Genomic DNA, 24,994 nt, shown 5'->3' with positions numbered 1-24,994 from the left:
TGAGAGTACTGAGGGCTTCATCCATATGCTCTGTCCGTAGATCATGGCTAAAAACTTTTTTCAGTTAAAGCAATAACACTGACTGTAATAATGTATTATTTAGTGCTAGTGCTCTTCACTTGCCTCTTCAGTCTCAGCAAAACCAAGTAGCTTTGCTGGAATGCTGCTACTGTATCTGCTGGTGCTGGCCATCCCCAGACATATTCTTTCGTGTGACACAGTACAGCCTGAATGTCAGCTTCCTACTTATATTTTTGATCATACTTCTGACTGTCTGCATGGGCATCTGTGCTCCTTGTTGCTTGTTTGTCTGTCCTCCCTCTGTCCTTCCTTCCATCCTTCCTTCTCTTGCAAGTTTTGCAGGATTGATCTGCAGTTCAACCAGAACAGGGGAAATGCAAGCCAGTGTCTCACATGGAAACTAATTTTGTCTCTAATACATTTCCAGCATGCTTTTGTAGGGAAATTTACATGAGGTGTTTTATTCATACAAAGTCAGGATTGCTCTGTTCTCTTCCAATTCCAATAGTCCTGGATGTATGCAGCAGATCAGCTGCAGATTTAGAGTCATTGCAAGAGCAGCAAGTTTACATGTAGATTTAATATTTCACCGTCCTACAGTACTGAACATTAGAAAGTTTTGCAAATGTAACGTGGTTTGTATTGAGCTGCCAGCAGAAGAGCAAATTTGAAGTTCCTGTGGAGGATGTGTGACGTTAGAGTGGAAAGCATGGAAACCCAGGAACGACGCTTTGCAAAAGGAGCACACAGGAAGTGGGACAGACAGAAACTACTTTATTTTTCTTGTTTTGTTCCCAACAGAGAACCAGAGCAGGGGCTTCTACTTTAGCACCTGCTCTGACTTCCTCCTTTAGTAACAGGCCTGGTTATTTTTGTAACCCTTTATGGTTGGTTGGTTTGGTTTGGTTTGGTTTTCTTCTGGATTTGCAGAATCAATGAATTCAGTGGTGCCACCTTAAACCAGCTTTTATTACTAAGTGAATGTTATGCTGTACTGTCTAACATCCCAGAAACAGAATCACAGGTTTTTGGTTTTTTTGTTTTTTTTTAATTGTCATAGTAGATTATAATTTGTCACTTGAGTGACCGTACTACTTTGCATGCGAATAGGTCCCTTTAGGAGTGTGAGGACAACTTACAGCCATTTATCTTCCTCCGAGGAGTTACGAGGTTTACTAAATAGTTCGTAGAGGAATAGACTTGCAGGCAAAGATGGTAAATAAATAATGCAAGATCAAACAAATAGGAGTGACAGAGATGGGAGCAGAATTGAGCATAAATGTGAGCTGGTACTCACTGCCTTGCTCTGAGCTCCCCGCCCCTTCCCTTTTGGCAATGCAAAAGTGCGTCTGTCTGCAAGGCATCAAAACTGGGAAAGGGATCTAGACTTAAATTTGCTCAGTTCACCCTGCCTCCAAAGTTAAAATTAACCATGAGGAACTCTCTAATCCATGTCACCGTGTAGCTGCCCAGGCGCTGGGCACGAGGCAGCCTGGCCTGGCAGGAGGGAGAAGCTAAAATTGCTTCCTTTGGGCTGAGCTTGAGATGTTTGTGCTCAGTTGGGTGGAAACTCTTCCTTACAGAGGAGCCTAAGGACATCTTTGTTACAGTGTAATTAAATGCAGTTAGTTTAATTATACAGTACACTTTAAAGCCTTAGGAAGTACTTAGGTAGTATTTTAGAATGAAGCAAAAATATACATGACATATTTAACAGTGAACACAATTAATCCAAGATTTAATAGAGCTTAAGAAAAAACCTGAAAACACATTTTTGAAAAATACCTTGTGATGTAACTTTGCAGAGGATATTTCTATTTCCTTTGCATGTAATACAGTAATACGCAGAGAATATGATTTGCTTGTCTTCAGGTCACAGTGTTTAACTGCTCTTCTGTTCTCTGCTGCAGTTTGGTATTGATTGTGGATTTCTTTACTGCCATGGTGATTTCGTACCATGTATGTGACATAAGACCAGCACCAGCCCTTTCCATTCCACTTCTTGTTTCCCAGCTGTGTCGACACTTCTTATTTTTCTCATTTGCTTCCCTTCTCCCTCAGTGTGTTTGAGGATACCTCACCTTTCTCCCCAAACGGTTGCATCTAGCTCAGGAGGTAATTTTGTCAGCATGATTTATTTTCTTTCATTTGGGCTTGTAATGACCTAGTTTTGGGGTTTTGTTTGTTTCTTCATTTGTCTTTGGAGAAACGAATAGAAATAAGCACCTCAACACTCCTGTTGGGTTTTTCTCAGTTATCTTCTTATTTCCTATTTAACTTCTTTTGTTGAAATTATTAAGGGATTTTTTACAGCCTCGTTAAGCAGCTGTTTCTTAGGACTAGCTTTTTGCGATCCCAGGATCCTGAGACAAATCCTAACTATTCCAGCCACTTCACTTGCATGAACACATTAGTTCATTGAACTCTGACTTGGGCCAGCTAGGAATTTGAATCCCCCTCTTTACCCACAAACTGTATTTTATGACTTTCAGAAGCACAAAAGTGCAAAAACTGTCAATCCCAGAGGAGCTCTTGGTGAGAAGACTTGGTTAGAGCATAAGTAACCAGGGCAATTTACTGTGTGCTGGTGATGATGGGGAAAAAAAAGAGAAATAAGAAGGGGTGGTTAGAAAAATGGATATTCACAAGATGACCTAACATGCCTTTTTTTCATAGGACATAATCACTAATGGAATATATAAAATGTAAACAATTTATTATGGCATATATTTATAGAGTTATTTGAGTTTCTTTTTAATGGTAACCCACTTTATTTGCTTGCATGTAGAACAGGATATTTCAGTCTCCTTTCTAATTTCATATGTTCGTTTTGTCTGTGTAGGAGACAGTTTAAGCTGCTTGTAAATTATGTGGGTAGATAATTTATGTTTTAAAAGAGGGAAATAATGTACTTTACAGGTAATGTACTGGAGACTGTGTCCATTCTTACCAGTTATGATAGCTAAAGTAGACTGGAAGTTCTGAGATTTTGAGTTATATTATGCTTTATAATTTTTGCCCTTGAAATCCTCAAATTTGGTGATTCTCTACTCATGACAGGTAATGTCTAGCATCTTCTGCAGGGTGATGTATTACCTTTCTTTCATTGTTGAGATAATTGGCACAAAATTCTGTGTGAAACGATTGCACTTGAGTGATGTTCTTAGGCCAGTTCACTGGCATCTGCTTTTTCTTGTATCGTTTGTGATACTTCAGTACTCTTCATTGCCCGGGAAACAGGGGATCACTTATTCTGCCTGTGCAAAGCTGACATACAGCGTCATCCAGGATTTAGATCCAGCAGTTATCCAAATAACTTGAGTAAAAGCACTTATTTTCCCAAAGAAGATTTGCTTTGTTTTTACAGTTCTTCTATGTTACCTGTGGCAAGCTACTTCACAACTTCAGTGGAAAAAAAACACCAGTCATTTTCTTTAAATAAATAAACACAGTTAATGGTAGGATACTAGTGGAAGTTGCATACAAAAATACTGTAATGTGTTGTCTCTGTTGCTTAAACTTACTGGATATTAAGATTACTTGTTGACAGGTGCTGCTGTGTCATTCAGTTATTTAATGTAGGTTGAGTTTGCTGATACCCGTGATGAGTTTAGCATAATAAAGTTAAGCTAATCACGTCAGGTACTGAGAGGCATAGCTTTTGTGTTACAAGATACACCTATTTGTAAATAACAGTAAGAGTGACCTAATTTTACTTTACTGACACAGCTTTATTTACAAAATAGCTTGAACAAAGGACATCTAAACTACTTAGTTGTTTTTTTGGGCAGTGACTTGACATCTAGCTGGTCATTACTGGATGGTGTTTCATTAGATTCCAGTTGTTGGCAAACGGTATTTGTGGAAGCCTGTGGGAGGAACTGTGGTGTAAGAATTTGGATTCTTGCTGGTGGAGTTACTGGAATTCTTTACAAATCTGTAATCTGCATTAACTGATATAGTTTGGTAGTCACTCCAGCTCTGGGTGTTATAGTGCAGAACAGAAAACTAACTCAGCCTGGGAATAGCCAGTGAACATTGATTGTACTGATTTGGGCAAGTTCTGTAGTTACAGAAATAAGCTGATGTGAAACTGGAGGGGTATAATCAGATATCTTCTGAAAGCAACTGAGATGCTTGCAACATGAGGCAGAGCAGCTGTCAAAAATGTTCTTGTGCAAATGTGGTTATCTTTATTTTTGGACTAACCAGCATTTTGTCTTCACAGCAGCTATACTTCTGAATGGAAGTGGCTTGCAGACAGAGCTAGAATTGGCAGCCGTTGGACATGGCTTCAAGCCCAGATTTCAGAACTAGAATACAAAATCCAACAACTAACTGACCTTCACAGGCAGATACGTGCCACCAAGGTATTGTCTGTAAGCTCATAAATGGGCTTTTCAAATAATCTTTTGACGGTGTTTCTTGTAATATTTATTTTGTTCCTTCTTGTTGTTGTTGCTATTTTGCCCTTGAGTTCTTGTATCTGTGCAGACTTGCATGCAAAGGTTAATGAGAAAGACATCAGGAGCTAAAAAATATTGTACCCTCGAGGCACTGGTACAGGACTGGGAGTTGAGAACTCTTACCTTCCTATCTGTGGTAGTTTGTCACTTGGTTAGTGACTTCCAGGGGCCCAACACAAGGTACTGCATTTATCACACTATTTTTTACCTTTGCAGAAGAGGCAAGATTTGGTTTTCAGGTGGGGTGATTGGTTATTGATTTTTGTGTTGTGGGGTTTGGGGGTGGGCTTTTCTGTTATTTACAGCACATCTGTATTCTGAGGAATAGCTAGTTAATGTTTGTACAGCACTTTGAACAGGTCAAGGATTAATTATTACTAAAATTCCAATGTGTGTAACTCATGTACTAGTTTTTGTAAATCAAACTGGCTAGACAATGAGGAAAGTCACATTCCTGAAACATTAATAATCTATCACTTTAATGGATTTCCCTCATGTGCAAGAAGCCAAATCCTGTGATAATTCTGGTAGTGTGATAGTGAGGGGTTTTAGAGAAGGGCTCCTTGACTCTCTGTTGATCAGCCTCATGTAGGTTCTCTGATCTATGCTGGGGTCAGATAAGCACAGAGGGAGGGGAGCCAGAAGATGTTTTAAACTTTATGTGGCTGATTGTGAGACTTAGAGGGAGTTTTGAGAGGGAAATCACTCCAGGGTGCATTTCCCTCTGATCACATAAAGAAAATTTATTCCCTCTTTTCTTTTCACCATCCAAGCCTTTCTTTTCATATCCAACTTTGTCTCTTCTGCTCACAACTTTTCCTCAGTCAGGTTTTTCTTTAAAAAAAAATTGCAGAGCCTTTGTTTGAGGGTCTGCTCTACCTCTGTGCCCATAGAAGTGAAAGGAGATTTTCAGTGTTGTCCTACATACCAGGTACATGTACACTGTTGTACCCAAAAGCTATCAGTCTGTAGAGTGGCACGGGTCTCATGAGCTACAGAAGACAGAATTAGGAGCAGAGAACAGAGAGGAAAAAACATCCTTTTAGTCATGCATTTTCTTCACATTAGGTGGCATGTTGGCTTGGAGCCTCATCATCTTCCTGGTGGAGATCTTTAATGACATTCCTTTTTGCAAATTTCTTGCCCCTTTTACCAGCTGTGATGTTCACTCTGGCATTGTGTCCCATAGCCAAGGTAGACACATATTTTCTTCAGCTGTGATTTTTTTATATACATGTTCATAGTACACCAATGCTGCAGCTATGGCAGGACACGTGGGCTGATAGAAGAGCTCTTTGTTTTCATTTAGTGGCTGAGAAGTAGTTACACAATATCATTAGAATTTGTATGCTGTGTTTAACTGTTTCAGAGTGTTTTTCCTGTGTTTTGAGCAGAAAAAAATGTGATTCATAGCCAGTGAACAACGATTTCAAGAAAAACACCACTCCACTAACACAACAATGCAATAGGAAGGGATATAGATGGTTGACTTGTGGGCAGTTTCCTGGCCAGTTTTGTTAATCTGAAAGGACTCTGGGTTCTCTCTGAACTGAACCTACAAACGTCTTACCACCAAAACGAATAAACAAACAACCCTCAGTTGTTACGGATGGAAGTATGACAAAAAATAAGTTTTCCTATAAGATAATTTGATAAACCTTTGATGTCTTCTCCATCTCTATGCATACACAAGTAGCAGCTCTGGATCTCTGAGAGTCCTTCCATTAAAAAAAAAATTATATCTGCAAAACAATTCAATTTAAGCAAAGTGGAGGGGGGAGTTCATTGTCAAAACCTACTGGTTGCAACCTGTTTAACTTATAATTCCTCTATAGTCAGTCTTCCAGTTCCTCATTTTTCCTATTTTCTTCTGTGCCTTTTCCAGCTCTTCCTTTCCAAACAGTCTTTCAATTTTCTCCTTTTCGGCTTTCCTCCTTCTGTGCTTGGTCAGCAATTTTCTGCAACTTAAATAAATAAAACACCAGTGGAAGTGGGGGCTGGGAGGGGCAGTGTCCCCTCTTATCACCACTTTTTCTGTGTCTCTTCTTATTCCTTCAACTTCCGAATTTCTGTTTTAGGCTTTTGTGAGCTGTTCTTTTCTCTCTCTCTGTGGTCATGACCTATGATTCTTTTACTAAAAAGATATAAAGAGTGTAATGCTATTGAGGTAGCTTGTTCTCCTGTTGTGGCACCTAAGAATTAAGTCTATACTTGAATTTCCTTGAATGTACTGCCTCCTTTGTAACTGCTGTTGGTCTGCAGATTGTGGTGTCATACTCTCTAGATTGCTTTCCATCTGCTGTAAATGGAAAAGCACAGATGATGAGCTGCTACCTGATGGCAAATGTGGAAAATCTAGTGTTGACTTGAGGGAAATTAAGAACCTCTTGTGCCCCTTTTGGGCACTAAAGCAAGCTTTCAAGCGCCTTTGTTTTTAAATAGTATCTTTGTTCTCAGCTTTGAATTTATAAACCAAACAGGAGAATAAGTTAGGAACACGATGGGAACAGGACAATTTCATGTTTTCTCCTCCTCTTTGAAGTCTTTTGGAGACTTACTTGCATGTTTTAGGGCAAGTTGCTGCTCAGCAAGGGTCGAGGTCTGAGTAAAATTACAGAATCCTTAATTTTCCACAGCCACAACCTGGGTGAAGTCTGTCTAACTACAAGAAATAGTATAGGGGTTCCTTTTGTTCACATAATGACAATGTTCCCTTGCTTTTTAGGGAAATATTCTCACTAGAAATAAAAAATGGAGGCAGTGTGGTTGAATGGTCCCATTCTTTCAATGTCTCCTTGATATTTTGGTAACAGTCAGTGCTTAAATGCAAGTAAATTATTTTCCCTTTCTCTTTGGAAGATGCCTGCAGGGGTTTGATAGCCTTTTCTGAGTATTTGGTTTGGTCAAGGTAATGACAAATTAAGGGACTATTTGAGGAGCCGGTTTTGACTGTTACAAAGTTATTTTTGCTTATTATTTTGTTTAACATTTTAAGTCGTTAAAACAAACCAAGTGAGATATTACCTAGGATTGTATTTGACAGTTTTATTTTTCTAATCTGTCATGTGGAAAGCCCAATGGGGGTATTATTTTCCTAGTTCTGTTTATGAAACGCTGTTAGTTATATTTCTCTTCTTAGGTGACATTCTGGACAGTAGACCACGCCTGATACAACATTTGTGCAGATTGTCTGGAAAAGCAAGGAGATTACTAGAATATTTAGGATAGTTAGCTCTATAATGATGGAACTCTAAAAATGCTCACCTTAAATCAATTATTAAATTGTAAATGGCTCTTTCTAATTCTGTCCATCTCTGCTATTTAAAAAATAACAACCTTGATGTTTTGCTTAGAACTTGGATAGGGATAAGAAACATAAAGCACTTTAAACTGCCTCTGCAAAATTCACTGGCTGCAAAGCCTATAACCAACTTCAGATAAACAGGTGGTTGTTTTTTACAGAAAAACCTCTTCTTAAATCAGCAGGCAAACGTTCATATAGTTGCTCTAATAAGTATGAATTTCTGATTTGAATTTTGGCACAGATGTTTCAGTGTTGGTATAGCACTAAAGTGATCACCGTTAGGATTAGTAGCACAAATGGTACAGCTTTTCATTAATGAAAATACCTACTATTTCTATATTTTAGCGGTTAAGTGTATTTAAAATGTAGTTTGAGTGCTCCAAAGAGTTGCTGGGAAGATTTAAGGGGGATGTGCCAGGTTCAACTGCCCCTTAAAAATGATTTAGGAGGGTTTATCCATTGTCAACCAACTGTGTTCAATTGCTGTTGTCTAGGGGATGGTGATGTTAGAAGAATTCCCATTTCCAAAAGACATTTTGAAGAAGCAAATACAATTGACAGACCAAGAAGCTTTATTAAACGCCACAGGGAATTCGCAAGCTGCCATTGAGAGACAGGATTCTTTGCCGGAGCATGACTTTGAAATGTCACCCAGCAGCCCTACCCTGCTTTTACGAAACATAGAAAAACAGGTAAAGTAAAATAAGAATTCAACGGTCAGTGGAACCAAATAACTTACTTCAGCAATAGGGCAGGTTCCATGGTGGTGACTTCCAAAAAGGAAGAAATTTTGCAGTCCTGAGAGCGGACACTGATGAATTGAAGGGCTTAAATAACTACATCGTACACAAGGTTTACAAATTAACCTTTTATTTCTGACATGTCTGCATTACCGCTGTGTTTCCTTCAAAGCAGCCACGTAACCACCTCTAATAGCTATCGGCAAACCTGCCTCTCCTTTATGGTGAGGCTCAATGGAGAGTTCCCACAGGTGGTTTCAGGAAATACTCATGTGAGATGAAAGAGTACAGCTGAACATGGAGGTATGTCGTACTTAAAAATAAAAAAAGCCCCAACAGAATATGATTGCTGGTCTGCCTTTCCAAGCATCAGAGGACTCCAGTTTGGAGCTGAGGAATTCCAGGTACTTAATAGGCACAGCGTAGACATAGCTTTGAGCGCAGTTTTGTTTCGTGGTGTTCAAAACGGTCATTTCCAAGGTCAATTCCAGGAAATACGATGCAGACTTCAGCAGGGTTTTCTTTTGCTAGGGAGTACGTAAAGAATGTGGTAGGATCGCATTGCTGAAAGAGATACAGGAAATTTGTTTTCAAGATGAATCTATGCAGCTAGTGCAAAGCAAACTTGACAAGGGCAGGATGGTGCATTGAGATGTTGCTCCACTGCTTCACATAAATTCTTCATCACATGCACTTTTTTAAATGGGGTAAAGTAGCTTCAGGTATCTAATGCCTGTTCCTGAATCTCTGTGCCAATTTTTCTTATTTGATAGTCATACTTTCCTGTTCTTAAAATGCTTCCCCTGTTTGATAGATCTTATCCACAAGAGACAAGGATGAGGAAGCAATGAAACAGGAAATTTATATGCATGGTGCTGTCAATTGCACAAGGTAAAGCAAAGAGCATTTTTAGACTGTGGGGAGATGTCCCCCTTCTTTAAGTGATTACTCGCAGAATTAAACATACTTTTCAGTAAGAGATTTGACAATTAAAGTAATGGAGTGTGTTTCCTGGTCCCTAAGTAGCTACGAACAGAAGTCCAAGAACTTGGTTGATCTGAAAATGACTTTTAAATGAAGGTGTCCTTGATTTAAGGCATCTCACAGATTACATCAGACTTCTTCCCTTTACAATGCCAAAAGCTTTGAGGTTTGATTTGCTTTTTGACCACCAGTTCTGTAAATCAACGTTAACTCTGAAGGTTTGCGTGTGATCTTGTTCAGTGCCAGGAGCAGCGATGCTGTAGGCTGACGTACATCCACAGAAATTCCCACAGAATTCTTTAGTCTTATGTTGAAGTATTTCTTTGTTCAATAAATTTAGAAAGAATACAAAGTGACAGCCTGGCAATTTTTATTAATAATTTTCCAAGTCTTTTTTATAGCTGTGCAGCATTTTTTAAAACATGTATGTTTTTCCTTGTGTTTTGGAAGTCTGCTGTTGTTTTGGTGCTTTTATGTTTAGTAGATACTTTGCTCCTTACAGATTGAATTCTTTTGAGATTTTGAAATCAATCTGCTAAATATTTTACTGGCATCTTGTTTGCTTTGTCCAGACCTTTTGTAGTTGACTTGCTTTTTCTGTGCTTTCCCTGAATATTTTATTCTGACATGAAATTTTTACCCGACTACATCACTTAAACATGAGCAGAAAAGGTGTGAGTTGTAATAAAATGGAATTTTTTCTGCCTCTTTCTGCGTAAATGATAGTGCCTCAAAATGTAAAGAGAATTTACTGGGTAACCTTTAGCAATTCTTGTTTTAAACAGTCTTAGTTCTGAATGAAAATCCTACAAAATAATGTGAAAGTTTTTAAAAAAATGAAGTATGCTGTTTCAGATACATTTAATTTCTGTTTAGTGTGCAGCACACAGTTTCCTCTAAGAAAGCTACATTTATTGTTAGAATAGCCTTTAAGGTTTGACATTTAAAACAAAAAAATCATTGTGAAATGTTATGTGGAGTCAGTCCACAATTCATTGCTTCATAAGGAGTAATTCTTAGGCTTAACGAATCAGCTGCATTTGGTTTGGGGCAGTTCTGAAAGTCTGGCTTTTGCTGGGTGAGGTCTTCTTGTTGCTATTTTTGAGGCTACCAGAAGTTTTTTAGCCATTCTGTCTGTAGTTACAATAATACTCCTGTAGCTACACTTCTGTAAAGACACCTTTGTGAAACTACAGTGCGCAATGAAGAGGATTCTTTAAACAGGAAAAATACTTTGAGTGAATAAAATGTACAATGAGTAAACAGCAAACTTGGTTTTTTTCCCTGTTGAATGTCCAGTTAGCTCTGGGCTGCAGCTGTTGTAACATCAGCTGTAAAGTGTTCTGCTTTCTTTTGCCTTTTTGAAAACTTTCGGTTAAAAAACCGGGATCACTAATGTGTTCTGTGTACTGCTTATTCAAATGTGTAAACAATGTCCTTGGTTGGTTGTTCAGAGTTGTTTTCATTTTTTGTTGGGTTTTTTTGATAGGTTGTTGTGAGTTTTCTTTTTTGTGGTGTTTGTTTTTTGGTTTTGTATAGTGGAACATAATCATTGTGAAAGAAAAAAAAAACATGCCACGCTTGATTATTCATGAGAAGAAAATAGATTTGATTGTTCCATGATGCATACAGCTGGAATCCTAAACAGGAAACAGGAACTTTGAGCTGTTGAGTCTGGATAAAACTCTCACTACCTTTTATATTTTTAATTTTTTTCCAGAGTGCGCAACTGAGTGAAATCATCAGCAGCCTAATTGCTCCACTGCCTCCAGCTTCTTCATCTCTTTCATCCAAGACCTGGAGGCACAAACAGCTGCTCAATGGCATCTCCTTCAGGTAGGTGACAATACATAGCATTTTTTTTTTTTAACAACTTTTGATAAAGATATGTAGATGGAACTGATAATCATTACACCAGTAAATCAGGAAAAGTGAGCTGCTTTCTGCAAGCTTCAAGAGAAGTCAGATCTTGCTTGTAAGGTTGAAAGTAGTAGAGCTTTGTTCTTAAAGGCATCAAAAAATTATGCAGTGACTGACATTTAAGGACAGGGAAGATTAATATATCTGCGAATTAGTGAAAGGATACAGTAGATAGCACACTACTACTGATTATTTCAGACTTGAAGGATTTTGTCATCATGATTGCAACTTGTGTTTCTGGAAAAGTGACAAACTAGACTTTATTAGATTAATAGAATACATAAGCAGCACCACCCGTGCCTCAGCATGGGTCAGTGTTAGTTTTTTGTTGTAACTTCATTAATTTTAAGCACATCAGTCTTCAATACAAGGCTAGATTTATCTTTGCCAGCTACTTTTTCAGGAATTTGGAGATAATATTTTTGCCAATGTGGTCTTTTGTTCTGGGTGGAAACATTCCAGGATGACTGTAGCAGCTCAAAATTAATATAGTAGAAAAATGTTTCTTGGTACTACTCTGTATTTCTTAGTAATTCCATCTTTTCTTCGAAGATTTTAAAATACAGTACAGGCTTTAATCAGTATTAGTCTTAAAACAGCATTAAGGTAATTGACTACAGCCCTGTCTCATAAAAGACCTAGCTATGTAGAATATTTCCCCTGATACACTGCTAGCGTGATTTTTGAAGATGCAGTGTTTGCTGTTATTCATAGGTCTTAATTAAGATCAGACGGATGAAGCAAATACTCCCCTCTAGAGCCGGGGGAGGGGTTTATGGCCGTGTCTGCGGCAGAGCGTAATTCCCTGGCTCTGAGAAGAGCCGACTGGCCCAGCAGCTCTGCTGCAGGAGCTGTAACCTCCCACAAAGAGATTATACCGAGCAGCTCGGAGGGGCAGCTCCTTTAGCTGCCGTCTGTTGCCAGCCGATGGTGTGACTGTGCCCTAAACGTCAGGATGGAGGGGTCCTGTGAGGTAGCGCTCAGGCTCCTGACATATCAGTTGTTTACAAATAATGTAGGTGAAAATCAGAAGATTCCTCTGAGTTTTGGAACAAAAATAGGCCTGAAATAGGAGTTGCTAATAGAGATGGGTACATGAAAGAAGAGAGTAATTTAGAGTGTTAGGAGGCTGTCTTGAATCTGTGCCTTTTTCACGAAACAGATGAGGAAGGGCTTCTGCTTTTAGAAATGTTTTTACGAGTGCATAGCGTTGACTTTGTGATGAGGGATTCTAATTATGTAACATAAGCCATTTCTCTTCTGATTTATCAGACACTGTCCAAAATCAGTCTTCTTTTCATTTTATAAGCAACACAGTTGCTTGCACATGGAGCATTCTTTGTAAGGCTGGTTGTTTTCTACTCATGACCTATAAACCTCCAAAGAAGAATGGGAAGACTTGGAAGATTCTCTCAGTGCTGTAGCTATAAATTAGAGTTGGTGAGTTAGGTGTTGGAAAGAAATCCGAGAGACCTGAGAGCTTCATAAATGTCATCTTAAAAATCAGTTAAAATAGTTAATTTTAATTTTTAGCTTTTTATGAAGTGTTTTGAAATCTGCAAATAAATATTGTTCATAAAAGATAGTGATTGAGCATGATACAGAGTGGTTGTCATGAGAATCCTGAAAGGAAATTCACTGCCTCCTACATCTTGGGTTTTCAAGTGTGTTTCAGTTTTTTGTGGTATTTTGTTGTTTTAGTAGTTTCATGTGCAATTAATTGAGACAGTTGCATACTACAGTTATATTAATTTCTTGGCTGCTTCTCCTCTAGCTCTTTCTAGAGTTCACTCTCTATTAAATACTTGAGAAAGTAGAAATCAAAATCAAATGGAAAGTAAGGTGGTTTTTGGTTTAGTAGAGGAAAAAGAAGAAATGATAGCAACTTTTACTTAAGTGAACTCTTGAAATCAGTTGTAGGCTCTTGATGTGAAAGGTATGGTAGTCCATGTTTAAAGTAGGTTTAAGCATGAGATGCTTTGAGATTGGTAGTCATGGCATTGCAGTATGGTTCGTTATTCTGGCTATTCCTGTGTAGAGTTCCTGCTTGATTAAACTTGGATAACCTTAAATTGCCATTTGTCAAGGTTTAATTTCATTAGTGACTTGTTTTTCTGTGTAGCTTCGCTTTTCTGAATTGAATCTAGATACCAAGAGTAGCCAGGTACATTGGATGAAGGTAAATGTTCATAGAAGCATTTCCCTAATCTAGTGATAACTGCTCTTGTACCAGGACAGAGGAATGAAACAGTTTGTTACTTCAGTACAAATCATGCCTGTCTGGCTTGCTGGGCACACGTCTCTGCTCTTCAGCTCGGCTACAGAGCAAGAAAGGCCAACCTGTGAGATTTGAAAGGAGTGTTTTAGCAAATCCATTGATTTTTACATCTGGTGATGGTTCCTCTCCACTCTTCTGTAGAGTCACATTTTGAAAAACACCCAAACATCAAAACAAAGGGGTAACTCTGACCTTGACTGGGAAGCCTATTTATGCAAGTGGCAGGAAAACCGTAGTATTGTGTAGTGGAACTCCAACACACAGAGCCGAGGTCCTTGCTTCATCTGAAAACGGAGCTGTGTATTACTGCAAGGCACAGGAGAGTAACTAGAGCAGCTGGCAGAGACTAGAAAGAGACTATCAGAGTCGTGGGCAGACCCCAGAACAAGGACAGGAATCACAGAAGCTGAGAAGCCAGATGGAAGAGCATTTTGTTCTAATTTACTTGTCCAGGTTGTCTTGTGTAGTAATAAGAGGGAGGTTTGTGGAAGTCTAATAGTTGGGCTTGGCACCATCTGACTTCGAGGCAGATAATTACAGAGAAAATATTTTTGAGAATTCAGAGAAAGTATTGAAGAAGTCTTCTGCATGGATTTTAAACACTGTATTTCTTTCTTGGGCCTTAAAAATGAGGTTAGTATTAATCTCATGCTTCAGTATTTGGGGCTTTTTCTTGGTGCTCACTAGTATATTCTTTGTACCATCCCTCTCTTAATTAGCACATTACTTTCATTGAGTCTGTGTTGCTTATTGGGCTCGTTCTGATGTGTCAGAAGGACAGCTCCAGTTTAAACCCATAAACCTTATTACCCACACCAGCACAGCATGGGATGGTGTTTAATCACACTTTCGTAACAAGCCCTTCTATTTAATAAAAGTGTACTGTTAGAAGAATAGTGCTGGTCAAAAAAGATTGATAAATGGCCTTGTAATAAATTAATTTTCTTGTTTTATCGTGTGTTATAACTTTACTAATAAGACTGTGACTTGCCAGATGAAGTTCATAAGATAATCATTTGTGCAGATAGATGACCTCTTAGGAACCAGGGCCAAAATATCTTGTGTACTTGCACTTTTCAGGCAGCTCAGTTGCAGTCAAGGTCTTTAGTATTGTAAAAATAAGTGCATACTTTGGTGCTTTTTGCAGGAAGCCTTCAACTTTGCAGGTAGGTGTTGCTACAGCAACAAAATAAATTCAGGATACCTATAAAAGTGAAGGGCATTCTTCCTATTGAGTCATTCCCACCCAAATGGGAGGGTGTTTTGAATTCTTACCTTGTAGTGTTACCTCTTCTGGTGGGCAGACAGGCCGTAGACTGGTGAGAGTGATCCAGGGTTGTTGTAAATACACATACAGGGTTTGCTGCTGCTTTTGGCCCTATGTTCTCACATAACTTTTGTGATTTTATACTATGCTACCAAGGATGTGAGTACAGCAAGTGTGCGTGTAGGTAAGGTTGTGAAGGGGTGATGCTGTAATACTGAGGGAGATTTGAGAGGGGTAGACTTGGGGAAACACAGGTAAGAGTGAGACTGAGTGCTGAAACAGAGCTTTCCGTGTGTTCATCTAGACCCTGCCACATTGTGGCTGGAACTCAGCTTGCGTTCTCCCGAGTCATCTGAATCTAACCAACTTCTAGGTCTTGTAGACGGATAAACAGGCTAGGCTTTCCCTCCTCCCCAAGGCTGGGCTTAGGCTCTATTGGAGAGCGCTACTGGCATTTCCCTGGAAGTGAAGTTTAATGGCTCTGTGTTGGTTAAATTAAGTGTCCAGAGTTCCTGATTTTGATACAGATGCTTCACAGTGAGTTACATCCTCTGCACTGAATTGATACTGGTTTGTAAAGCTTTTCTTAAGTTTCAGTTCTTGGGTGAAACTAGTAAATCTCAAAAGTATTAGGGCAGGACTCTCAGTCTCCTTGTATGTTAACACGGCTGCTGTCTTGAGTAGAATATAAGTTTGTATGGAAATACTAATTGTAACCTAAAACTCATAGGTGTTAGAAGTGTTAGAAAGAGAATTCTTGAATTTGGAATAACTAAATACCACTATATGCTTAAGGGCTTAACTTTATTTTGATATTTGTTTCTGTGAGCAGAAAGGTAAACAAGAAGATAAACTTCTTTTTAACATAGAATTAATCAATGGGCAAAGAAAGCGCATACATGGTTTCCTGAAACAGTGTGCTGAAATATTTTAGTGTTTGTAAAATGGTTGTGGAATTAGATAACTAATGCTAATCAGTGTATGAAATCTTGGCCTGTGCATGTGGAGAATAATTAACTTTTTGTATTTCCTCCCCCCATTAATCATGGAATTGCAGAGCTTCAGACAACAGAGAGGTATCCTCTTCGAGCAGCTGGTTGCTTGATCATCAGCACATCAAGAAAAGAAGAAGAGACAGGACAAGGCTAAGATCTCTCTCCGTGGCTAATGTGAGCACATCTGCCCGAACAAGGCCACTTCTGAGCTTCCAGAAGAGGAAACTCTACAAAATGCACGGTGCCTCTTTCGGGAATCAGCAGGTAGGCCCTCGCCTCTTTCTTCAGGAGACAAAACCAAAGAGCCCATCTGCAAGAGTCTGCATGTGTCTTGTCTGGTATGTCAGAAGAATAGTGCATGCTGTGCTGGTTATTTGTGATGTTCAGGGAGCATATAGTGTATGTGGCAGGAGTACTAGCTGTGTCAGCAGGAGCTCAGAGTTAATGAGTTGAACACAAAAATTAAAGATCACTCAGAATCTTGCTTATCAAATCAGTTTATTGTATGGCTATCTTTAAAGCCTTTGTACAAAGAGACAACTCAAGGGCTTCCTTGGGAGGCTGAACTGCTGAGGAAACATGCTACAGTGTAAATCAGCTGCCTGCTTGGCTACAAGAAAGTTTACACAGCTGGTGACACATTATTTTAAAGGAAATTAAAATGCAATATCTTAATCTTGTTTCTGCTTTTGCTGTTCCTGATTAATTTTACTGCCTTTTTCATGAAAGTTTATGAATGCTTTGAAACTCTTAAAATTTTCTGCATTACAAAGAAATTAATATTTTTAAAATGGGAAAAACCACACATGTTGTGCAGGACAAGGCATATCTGTTCATGTTTGATATTAATAGTATATTGTTGGTAAGAATATATAATGAGTTTAGCTGTGGTGCTTAAAGCAACAATCTTAATTTGGGAGCAGAGATGGTGTAAATTCAGTATTTACAGCAGTGTTAATTCCAAGCATTTCCAATTTCTTGAATTTACTTTGCCTTTTGAAAGCATGTTATGTTGTGAGACATCTCCCCGTCTCCTCAGCTAACTGTCCAGGGTTTACTAAGTGTACCAGTGATCTGGGGAGAAATTTCCCCTGCAAGGATGTTCCATGTCAGTGTGCTGATTCAGCATCCTCTGCAAAATTGCACAAGTGTCCTAGTTTTAGCAAGATATTTTATTAAAAAGCTGTCTGGCTTCTTAGGAGCTTGACTTCCCAGCTTCCCAGCAGTGGGGCTTACAGATTTGGCAGCCTGCCTGGAAGGTTGATGGTGGGGGATTGGAGGTGGAGGGTTAGAGTTTGGGAGCTCTACCTCCTAGGCACTTAGGCTTTTCATCTCGCTTGTATTCACCAAGGAGATTCTTCCTGACTTGGACTTCCTTGTTTGCCATTCAGTCCAATCCATGTCCTGATAAAGGGGCTGGAGGATTCATTTCCCCAGCTGGTGCCTCCAGTGCCACAAGTGCTTCTGGCAGCTGTGGAGATTGCTCCTCAGCAAGAGACTCCAGGACTTTCCCTTCCACTCCAGATGCAACTTCTAAATAACAGACTCTTCTGGGAGCCTGTGTCTTGCAGGCTCAAGTATCTCCTATTTCTAAGGTTGCTATGTCTCTGTCTTTTGAAAACTGGGCCAGAGTTAGTGCAGTTCAGAGAGTAACAGTAGGAGCTTGTGAACAGAAACTTCATTTCTCCAGCCCAGCAGCAGGAGTACAAAGCAGAATTGACATTTTTACCTTCAACCAGGCATGGAGCTGAGCTGCTTTGCATGCTCAACAGCTTACCTTGAGCTGTAGACTAAAAAAGATAAATTTGTAGTTTAGCTTTGATTGTAGGCTGTGATCAAAAAGTGCATTTTTAAGTTACTAGTTAAGGCTTCAAATACTGAGATGGTGCAACTGCGTGTCTGCTCCGTGCTCTTGACATTTTTAGTGCTGGGTTACCATATACTAGCTGAGCTCCAGCGTCTCTGTACCGAAAGTTCAGAGCTGTCCCAAAGACAGTGTGGTGTAAACCCCTGTAGAGAATGCTGTTTATGTTTACCTCAGCTCTTGGCTCAAAAACCCATTTTTAGATTCTGCCTTTTAATGTCCTCTCCATGGGGAAGTTAACCAAGAGGCCATGTCAAGAACTGCGTCATGTGCTGCAGATAATTCTGCTTGTGGTCCTGGAGAAAATGAGGGGTGGTGGCAACGACCAAGCTGTCAGCTTCAGACTTCATGGAAGTGCCAAACTCAATTAAAGTTTTCAAAATTAAGGTAAAGCAGTGAACAAAGACTCTTACAGTGTTAGTTAAAAACAGTGTATCAGGGATCCTGCTGGGGAAGTAAGTGATAAAATTGGACTGGACATTTCCAGCACATTCTGACAATCAAACCTAAATGGGTATCAAGTCTTTGAATTAAGCGCCATCATCAGTGTATTGTTTCATTCAAGAAACCTTATCCTGACAGGCCCTGTGACTTTCTTAGGCCTATGTTTGCTACACTTGGTTACCCAGCTGTTGATGAGATTGCTCAGCTTGTAATGGAGGGACACAGGCTATCAGCCCAGGCTGACTGCTGCATTAGGCAGAAGTCTAAGGGTAAGGATGCAAAATGGGGAAGGGCCTCTGGGGCTGATACTTAATTTTCTTTGAAAATGCATTTATACTCCCAGTAGTAATCCAATAAATTTCCTCTGGCCTTTCATAGAGAAGGGAGTCACTTCTTAGCAGCATGGAAAACAGTTGGATTTTTAATGTAATGTTAGTGTGCCTTCTCTAGCAAGTGCTTCTTCCATATTTCTTCAAGATTTACTTATTTATATAGCCCATGGCTATACCATGGTCTCTGAGGGCCCCCGTTTCTTTAAGGTCACTGGCCTGAGAGCAAGCTGGAGCTAGGGAAGACTTGCTGCCACCTCCCTGCAGCAGATGTGGAGTTAATAGAAACCAGCTTGCCAAAGTCTGAGGAGAAGATTAAATCTTCTGGACATCGCAGCTCCTGCACCAGCTCCACACAGTGCCAGGTTCAAACAGCCGGCGAGCGAGCACCTGGCAGTGCTGCTCTGCAAGTCTGAGCAGACGATGACTAAAGAGTTCTGCCCAGAGAATCACAGCAAAACGTAAACTTCTCATGTGTAGGAGATTAAGAAATGCTGGGGTAACTTTGAGGAATTTGGTTTTTTGGGGGATCACTGGTTGTACCCTTGGTGGAAGGGATGGCACTCAGAGTGTTGTCCTTCACATCTCTTCAGATGCTTTTGAGAAGCTCATCCTTTCCCTTTACCCCCCCAACATCCCTGTTAGGAAAAGCAAAGTATGAAACTGTGAACTGCTATCCCATCTGTCAGTTCATAAGGTCACTGGGAAGACAGCCACATTTTTTCTCTTATCAACTCTCATGCCACATACATTTACGATGCTGTCAAAAGTTTGAGTATCTAGTGACCTAGTAGCCTCCCAGTGCCTGTTGAGAGTTGCCATGTTTTGCATTCTGCTTTGCTGTATTTCTTCTCTGAAGAGAGCTCCACCTTCCCCTGCTCTGGTATTTAAATAATTCTTATGCAGAGTATTATCTGAAAGAAAACACAGAACTCTATGAAACTCTAGAAGACCTGCCAGCTCTACAAGGTAGATAGACTGCAGTGGGGAGAAATCAAACAGGACGCTGGGTGTTTGGTTTGTCTGTCACTGTCCAGTATCCTCAGGAACTTGAAACATCCTGTGGGGCAAACTCTGCTTGTCCCCTAATTCAGGATGACTAAGTACCACAGATGATCTGTGAGTCATCTTTTGGCCCTGAAATCTGTTTTGTATCTTTCTCCTTTCATTATCTAAATAGCTTGGTAAGAGCTCAGGCCGTTTCTTGCTTGTGAGTCAGTGCACAAGCCACTCAGAATAATCCAGATGGACAATAAACCCTGGGATTGCAGTCTGTGCTTCGGTCTAGAGGATATGATTGCAGTGGTGCATTCCTTCAGTGTGATTTTTGAATGGATATTAAAACTTGTATGCAGGATAGCACAAAGAAGTAAACTGCAGGCATGGTCTGGTAGAAAGGGGTTGGGAGTCTGAGCGTGCTCCATTCCAAATGCTGGATCTGCCGCTCCTTTGCCTTGTTACAGCTGGCAAGTCAAACAACCTCTGGGTCATTGTCCCCTGTATAATGCACATAGTGTAGTTTTAACACTGAGAAAGAAGGCAAAGAGTATCAAAACATTAAAACCACCAGGAAGGTCTGTAAGTAGCAGATCTGTCTCAGAACTTTCAGACATGAACTCCAGTTAAATAATTTTCTGGTCGTTGTTGCATCTGTAAGTGTTCCCCCTGCACCTGGATTCTGAGTGCATCTACAGAGGTTTTTCCCATAGTGAGGACCTAGATTATCTCCATCTTGGGCTATTTTTTGTGTAAACTTGAAGGAACAGAATTATGGGTGAGATATGAGAAGTTCTATTAAGTTTGTTTAAAAGCAGACAAGTGTTGTTACTAGTCATGTAATCTCAAAGATGTCTTTGCTTAGTTAACTTCCAGGATTTTATCTCTATGTCTTGTTGAAGGTTTTTTTAAGTAACAAGGAATTTGCTTTACCAGTACCTTTTGTTACTTTCACATTTAACGTCCTAAATGATGACATCAATTTCATTCTTTCTTTGTCAAGTCATGCTTCGCCAAGAGATGTCCTTGAGACTAGATAGTATTTTAATCTGTTAAAACTTTATACAGCTATAAATAAAGTTAAGGGGCAATGGAGCAGTGAGATCTCAGTACTGTCAATTTCGGTCCTATCCATTTCTTTGCAGGGCTGTGGAGCATAGTGGGGTTTTTTAATCTGAAAATTCTCATCGTATTTGTATCTCCACCTGCTGGAGGAAGAGATGGTTGTGTTGACTGAGGCAAATCGAGAAAATTTGTATTCAAATTTGCAAAGGTGCCAACAAGTCTGGAAGCTGGGAACTGAGGTGCAAAAGCTTACATTTTAGATACCACAAGCAAGCCATTGGTATCATGTTGCCAGCTCTTGCAGTTGAGTATTGCCACATTTTTTCTCTTTGGTCTCAAACAGGGGTTAAGTGAGAGCATAAGAGTATCTGCTTTCATTTAGTGGTCTTTTTTTTAAAAAAAAAAAAAGAAAAAAACAACTGCTTCTCCAGAAGGCTCTGAAACAGACAGGAAAAACTTATTTAAATTCTAGGATTTCAGTTTCTTATTTTAATCTAGTTCTTATACCAGTCTGATGATTTTTGTATCCTGCTGCTTTCCCAGTGTGTCCTTTGGGCCAGTGATACGTTTTGTAGATGCCACTTGCTAAATACATATGGAATTTTCACCAAATCTTGTCAATTTTCAGTTCTTAGGGAAGGAAGTGTGTACATGCATGTTTGTATGTATATATACTTTTGTAATTTGTATTATACCCAAGAGGCAGAGCCTTTACCTTACTTGCTAAAAAATATCTGCTATCTGCAAGTGGTCTGTAGCTAGCAGGAAAGGAAAAAAAGAGACAAGGAGATGGGTGTATGTGCAGACAAGGTGCTTCATCATAATATTGCATATAGTGTGGAAGTTGTTCCCTGTTTTCTGCCTGGTGATGTGTTTGTCTGGGGACAAATATTTTAGCACCTGCTTGCTAGAATACAATCCTATATCCTCTATCATGTTATCCCATGTTGTGTTTTATTTGCGGTTAAGGAGATACAGGTGAATTCATAGTTGCTGTTATCAATTACTGCTTCCTCTAGCTCCCTCAGTCCAGAAATTTAAAGAAACAACACTGGCTACAGCAGCAGCTATCAAGAATATTATTCAGTAGCCAGCTAGATGTTTGCGTTTCGCACAGCGAAGGACTTATTTCCCCACAGTTGCACTGAAAGGAGTGTACTGGTTGTCATCCCCCTCCTTGGTATCCCTTTGTGTTGGCTCCACCACTTGCTGCTGCAGAGCATCCTCGCACTGCTGACTTCCGGAAAGCCATGAGTACAGAGAATGGTGTGTGCTGCCAGGGCTCCTGCAAACCGCTTCCGTGAAAATGGTGCGGTATCTCTGTGGGTATGGCAGGCTTGTGCTCTGGGGAGGAGAATCCCTTAGGTATGGTTGACCCAGTTTGTAAGTGAAAATAATAGTTGATAAAATTACTATTTTAACACTGGAAGTTAAAAAAGAAGGCCTTCTAATAGTTAAAAATCAGCAAAACCTGGATGGGGAAAGAAAAGTAGTATTCTTATGCATTCAGCTATTCTGAGTGTGTGACAAGACTGTTGTCTACTGGGGAGGAAGGAAGGGAGAGCACTTTCAGCTTCGCATTGCGGTGACACCGCCAGTGGAACTGAATCCTTTCTTTGTGAGGTTTATGGCAAACCAGTCAGCACCTGAATTCTTCTTTTCCAGAATGAAAAACCTGAAGTGTGCTTTCCGCAGTCCAGTGCACCTTTAGCTAGCTTATTACGACATTTCAGTAATGTTCTCCTGATCAGATCTTAAATTCTACATGGCATTTTTAAAAAGATATCCCTGTGAGTTAGCATGCCTTTACTTCTTTTGGTTTAACTGGTTAAAGATTAAGCACTAACCTTGATTTTTCAATTGATTTGCTAGTTGAACAAAAGGTCTTTGTTTCAGGATGTTGAGGACAGCATGCATTTCCCACAGAGCAGGTGAAAGTCCATCTCCCATTGGCTTATAACAATTAAAGAAACTAAACTCCATGTAAACTTCTGAGAGGTGGGAGGTCTCTGAGAAAAGTAGAAGCTACCACTACTTTTATGACACTGATGAAAAACCTGCAAGAGAGGGAGGCCATGGAAAAGCAGGCTACCCTTTCATGCAGACACTAGGGCACAGAAGCAAGCAGGTAATGTGCTGGTCTCTTGGTTTGAGCTGTCCGTAGCGCTTCTGGAGGATTAAAAGTTAGCAGTGTGTTTGGTGCTCAAAGAGGAGGCATCAGCCACCCACACAGACGTTCTTTTGGATCCCACAGTTAATTCTCTGCAATGCAGTTGGCTACTCATTTACTGAAGAACAGCTTTTAATATTGAGAGGGATATCTCGTCTTTGATGTTGCTGGAAAGTTCTGAGTACATGTTTCTGTAGGGAGAATAAATGCTTTCTCATTGCCTTTTTTGGGCTTTTAAAGAGTAATCAGAGGCAAACATGACAGGTATTCAGCAGAGTGTATTTGAACTACCTTAATTAACTTGCTGGATTCATACACATTGGTGTAATTGAACTGTGGCTCTTTGTACTGTTAAACTTAGGCATGTTTCCAAAAATGGTAGGAGTTTTAGTGATCAGTAGCTGAAACCATGAAGTGAGTATTCACTTCAGAATTTTTAACTGGGAGCACAAAACATTTTTCTTTTCAATTCCGGCACGCTTCATAGACTCAGACTTCTTCTCTGCAGAAGGGCGGTGCTGTTCAGCCTTCTGACCCCTCCAGAACAGAGGCAGGAGCCAGTCGTGCTTTGTCTAATGCCTCAGTTTATCACAAGTGCAAGAATTGTTTTAAATATCAAAATGAATTTCTTGCTAGGTTTTCTGCGACCCAGTAAAACAGTACTAAGGAAAAAGAAATCCAAGAAGATTAAAATTAATCATTCTCCAGACAGCTAGATTCTGTTGGTGACACCATTTCTTAGGAAGTGTGAAACAGAACTGCTGTTTTAGTTGAAGATTTAAAGCTTGCACACTTCTGATTTCCTCTTAAATACAGCGTATTTTCTTTTCCTTAATAGAATCAGTTTAATGTGATGTTATTCTTCGTATCTCCTTAAGCTCAGGAAGCGTGAGGTTTTGTATTTCAGTCATAAAGAAAAATGTTTCGGGAGATGTATAAGGTAGAGTTTATCATGGGAAAAACTGATAAGAGTTTAGTAATCTCTGTTGTTTTCTGAAGGGCTGGCATTGTAGTCAGGCTTTGCTATAGAGACTGCTTTTCTACAAGCTGGACACCGTGGTTTTCATGAAACCACTTGTCATTGCTGTGGCTGAATGGATATATTTGTGGGGTGTTTTTCACTTGAGCTTTGGATTTTTTGCTGTTGTTGTGTTACCAAATCAATAATTATCTGCTGTAAAAGCCTGTTGAGTTGCAGACTGTGTTCTATACTGAATTGGAAGGGGAGAGAGTTTAGTTTCCCAATAAACAGCTCTTCAGTTTTGTACCAGTAAGGTTGAAGCACTTTCTTTAAGCAACACACTTTCATTCCAGAATAAAGTGCTTCAGAAATTTTTTTACCAAGAGTTGATTAAATCTACATTCCTGACAAACATCATGATTTCACTAATTCAGCATTTTCCAGTGGAAAACTACTCCATCAGAAATTTAAACCAGATCCAGTAGCTAGGAACAGGCACTGCCAGATTTTTTTAGTTTTTTTCTGGTAACTTCACAGGCATTTCAACAGAAATACTCTTGCTTCTATATGAATCTTTATTCTCTTTTGAGTTATAAACTGACTTAGTGAAATATTTAATTATGGCATAAGATTTTGTAACTCCCACCACAGGCAAGATGAGGAAAAGAATTTTGCATTTATTAATGTTGGCAATTGGATTTTAGTACTGTTTCAAAATAGATTGAGACTGTGGAGTTTATGTGACCATGTATGCATGGTTTTGGGCAAGCTGAGCTTTAAGCTATAATCTAAATGTGTTTGGGACTGAAGTGAATTAAAGCAAGAAAAAACAACATAGGACTAAGGGACTGGATGTCAGTATGTGTTGGTCTTATCTATATATTTTCTAGGTAAGTTTACTGATTAGTGTTTGGGGATTTCTTTTTAAAGAATGAGGCAATTATTTATTGTAATGTAGATTAAGTTTAAAAAAAAAAAAGGGAGAGGGTGCAATAGCAGCTTAAATAGTGGAGAATCAGGAAACCAGTTCATTTTCTACAAGACAAGTATCAAGGGGAAGTATGCTGTTGTGCATTTTTGGAAAGCAAGCCTGTATTGCATCAAAGGTAGAGCAACTACTGAAAACCTCTTTAAGCTTTAGTTTAATGGTCCATATAATGGGAAACATTAAATTTGCTTTAGCATTTATT

The 24,994-nt window shown here is 39.4% G+C and overlaps 1 protein-coding gene across 7 annotated transcripts in view; it reads left to right on the top strand.

The window, feature by feature from the left end:
• The window catches only part of KANSL1L (KAT8 regulatory NSL complex subunit 1 like), a 64,032-nt gene that overhangs the window by 19,127 nt on the left and 19,911 nt on the right, over positions 1 to 24,994 (top strand). For 5 of the 7 annotated variants that reach the window (XR_010651549.2, XM_071811264.1, XM_065840894.2 and 2 more), the window contains exons 3-6: positions 4,250 to 4,391; positions 8,286 to 8,483; positions 11,236 to 11,351; positions 16,038 to 16,239. Coding sequence is in view for 6 of the 7 variants with exons in the window: in XM_071811264.1 (XP_071667365.1) it covers positions 4,250 to 4,391; positions 8,286 to 8,483; positions 11,236 to 11,351; positions 16,038 to 16,239 (658 nt within the window). In the remaining variant the exon portion in view is untranslated. The remainder of the gene's footprint in view (positions 1 to 4,249; positions 4,392 to 8,285; positions 8,484 to 11,235; positions 11,352 to 16,037; positions 16,240 to 24,994) is intronic. The other 2 variants (XM_065840893.2, XM_065840895.2) reach the window with 2 other exon arrangements.

The sequence above is a fragment of the Patagioenas fasciata genome, chromosome 7 (genome assembly GCF_037038585.1).
Source record: "Patagioenas fasciata isolate bPatFas1 chromosome 7, bPatFas1.hap1, whole genome shotgun sequence".
Classification (NCBI taxonomy): Eukaryota; Metazoa; Chordata; class Aves; order Columbiformes; family Columbidae; genus Patagioenas; species Patagioenas fasciata.
This window is presented reverse-complemented; position numbering and strand designations above follow the sequence as displayed.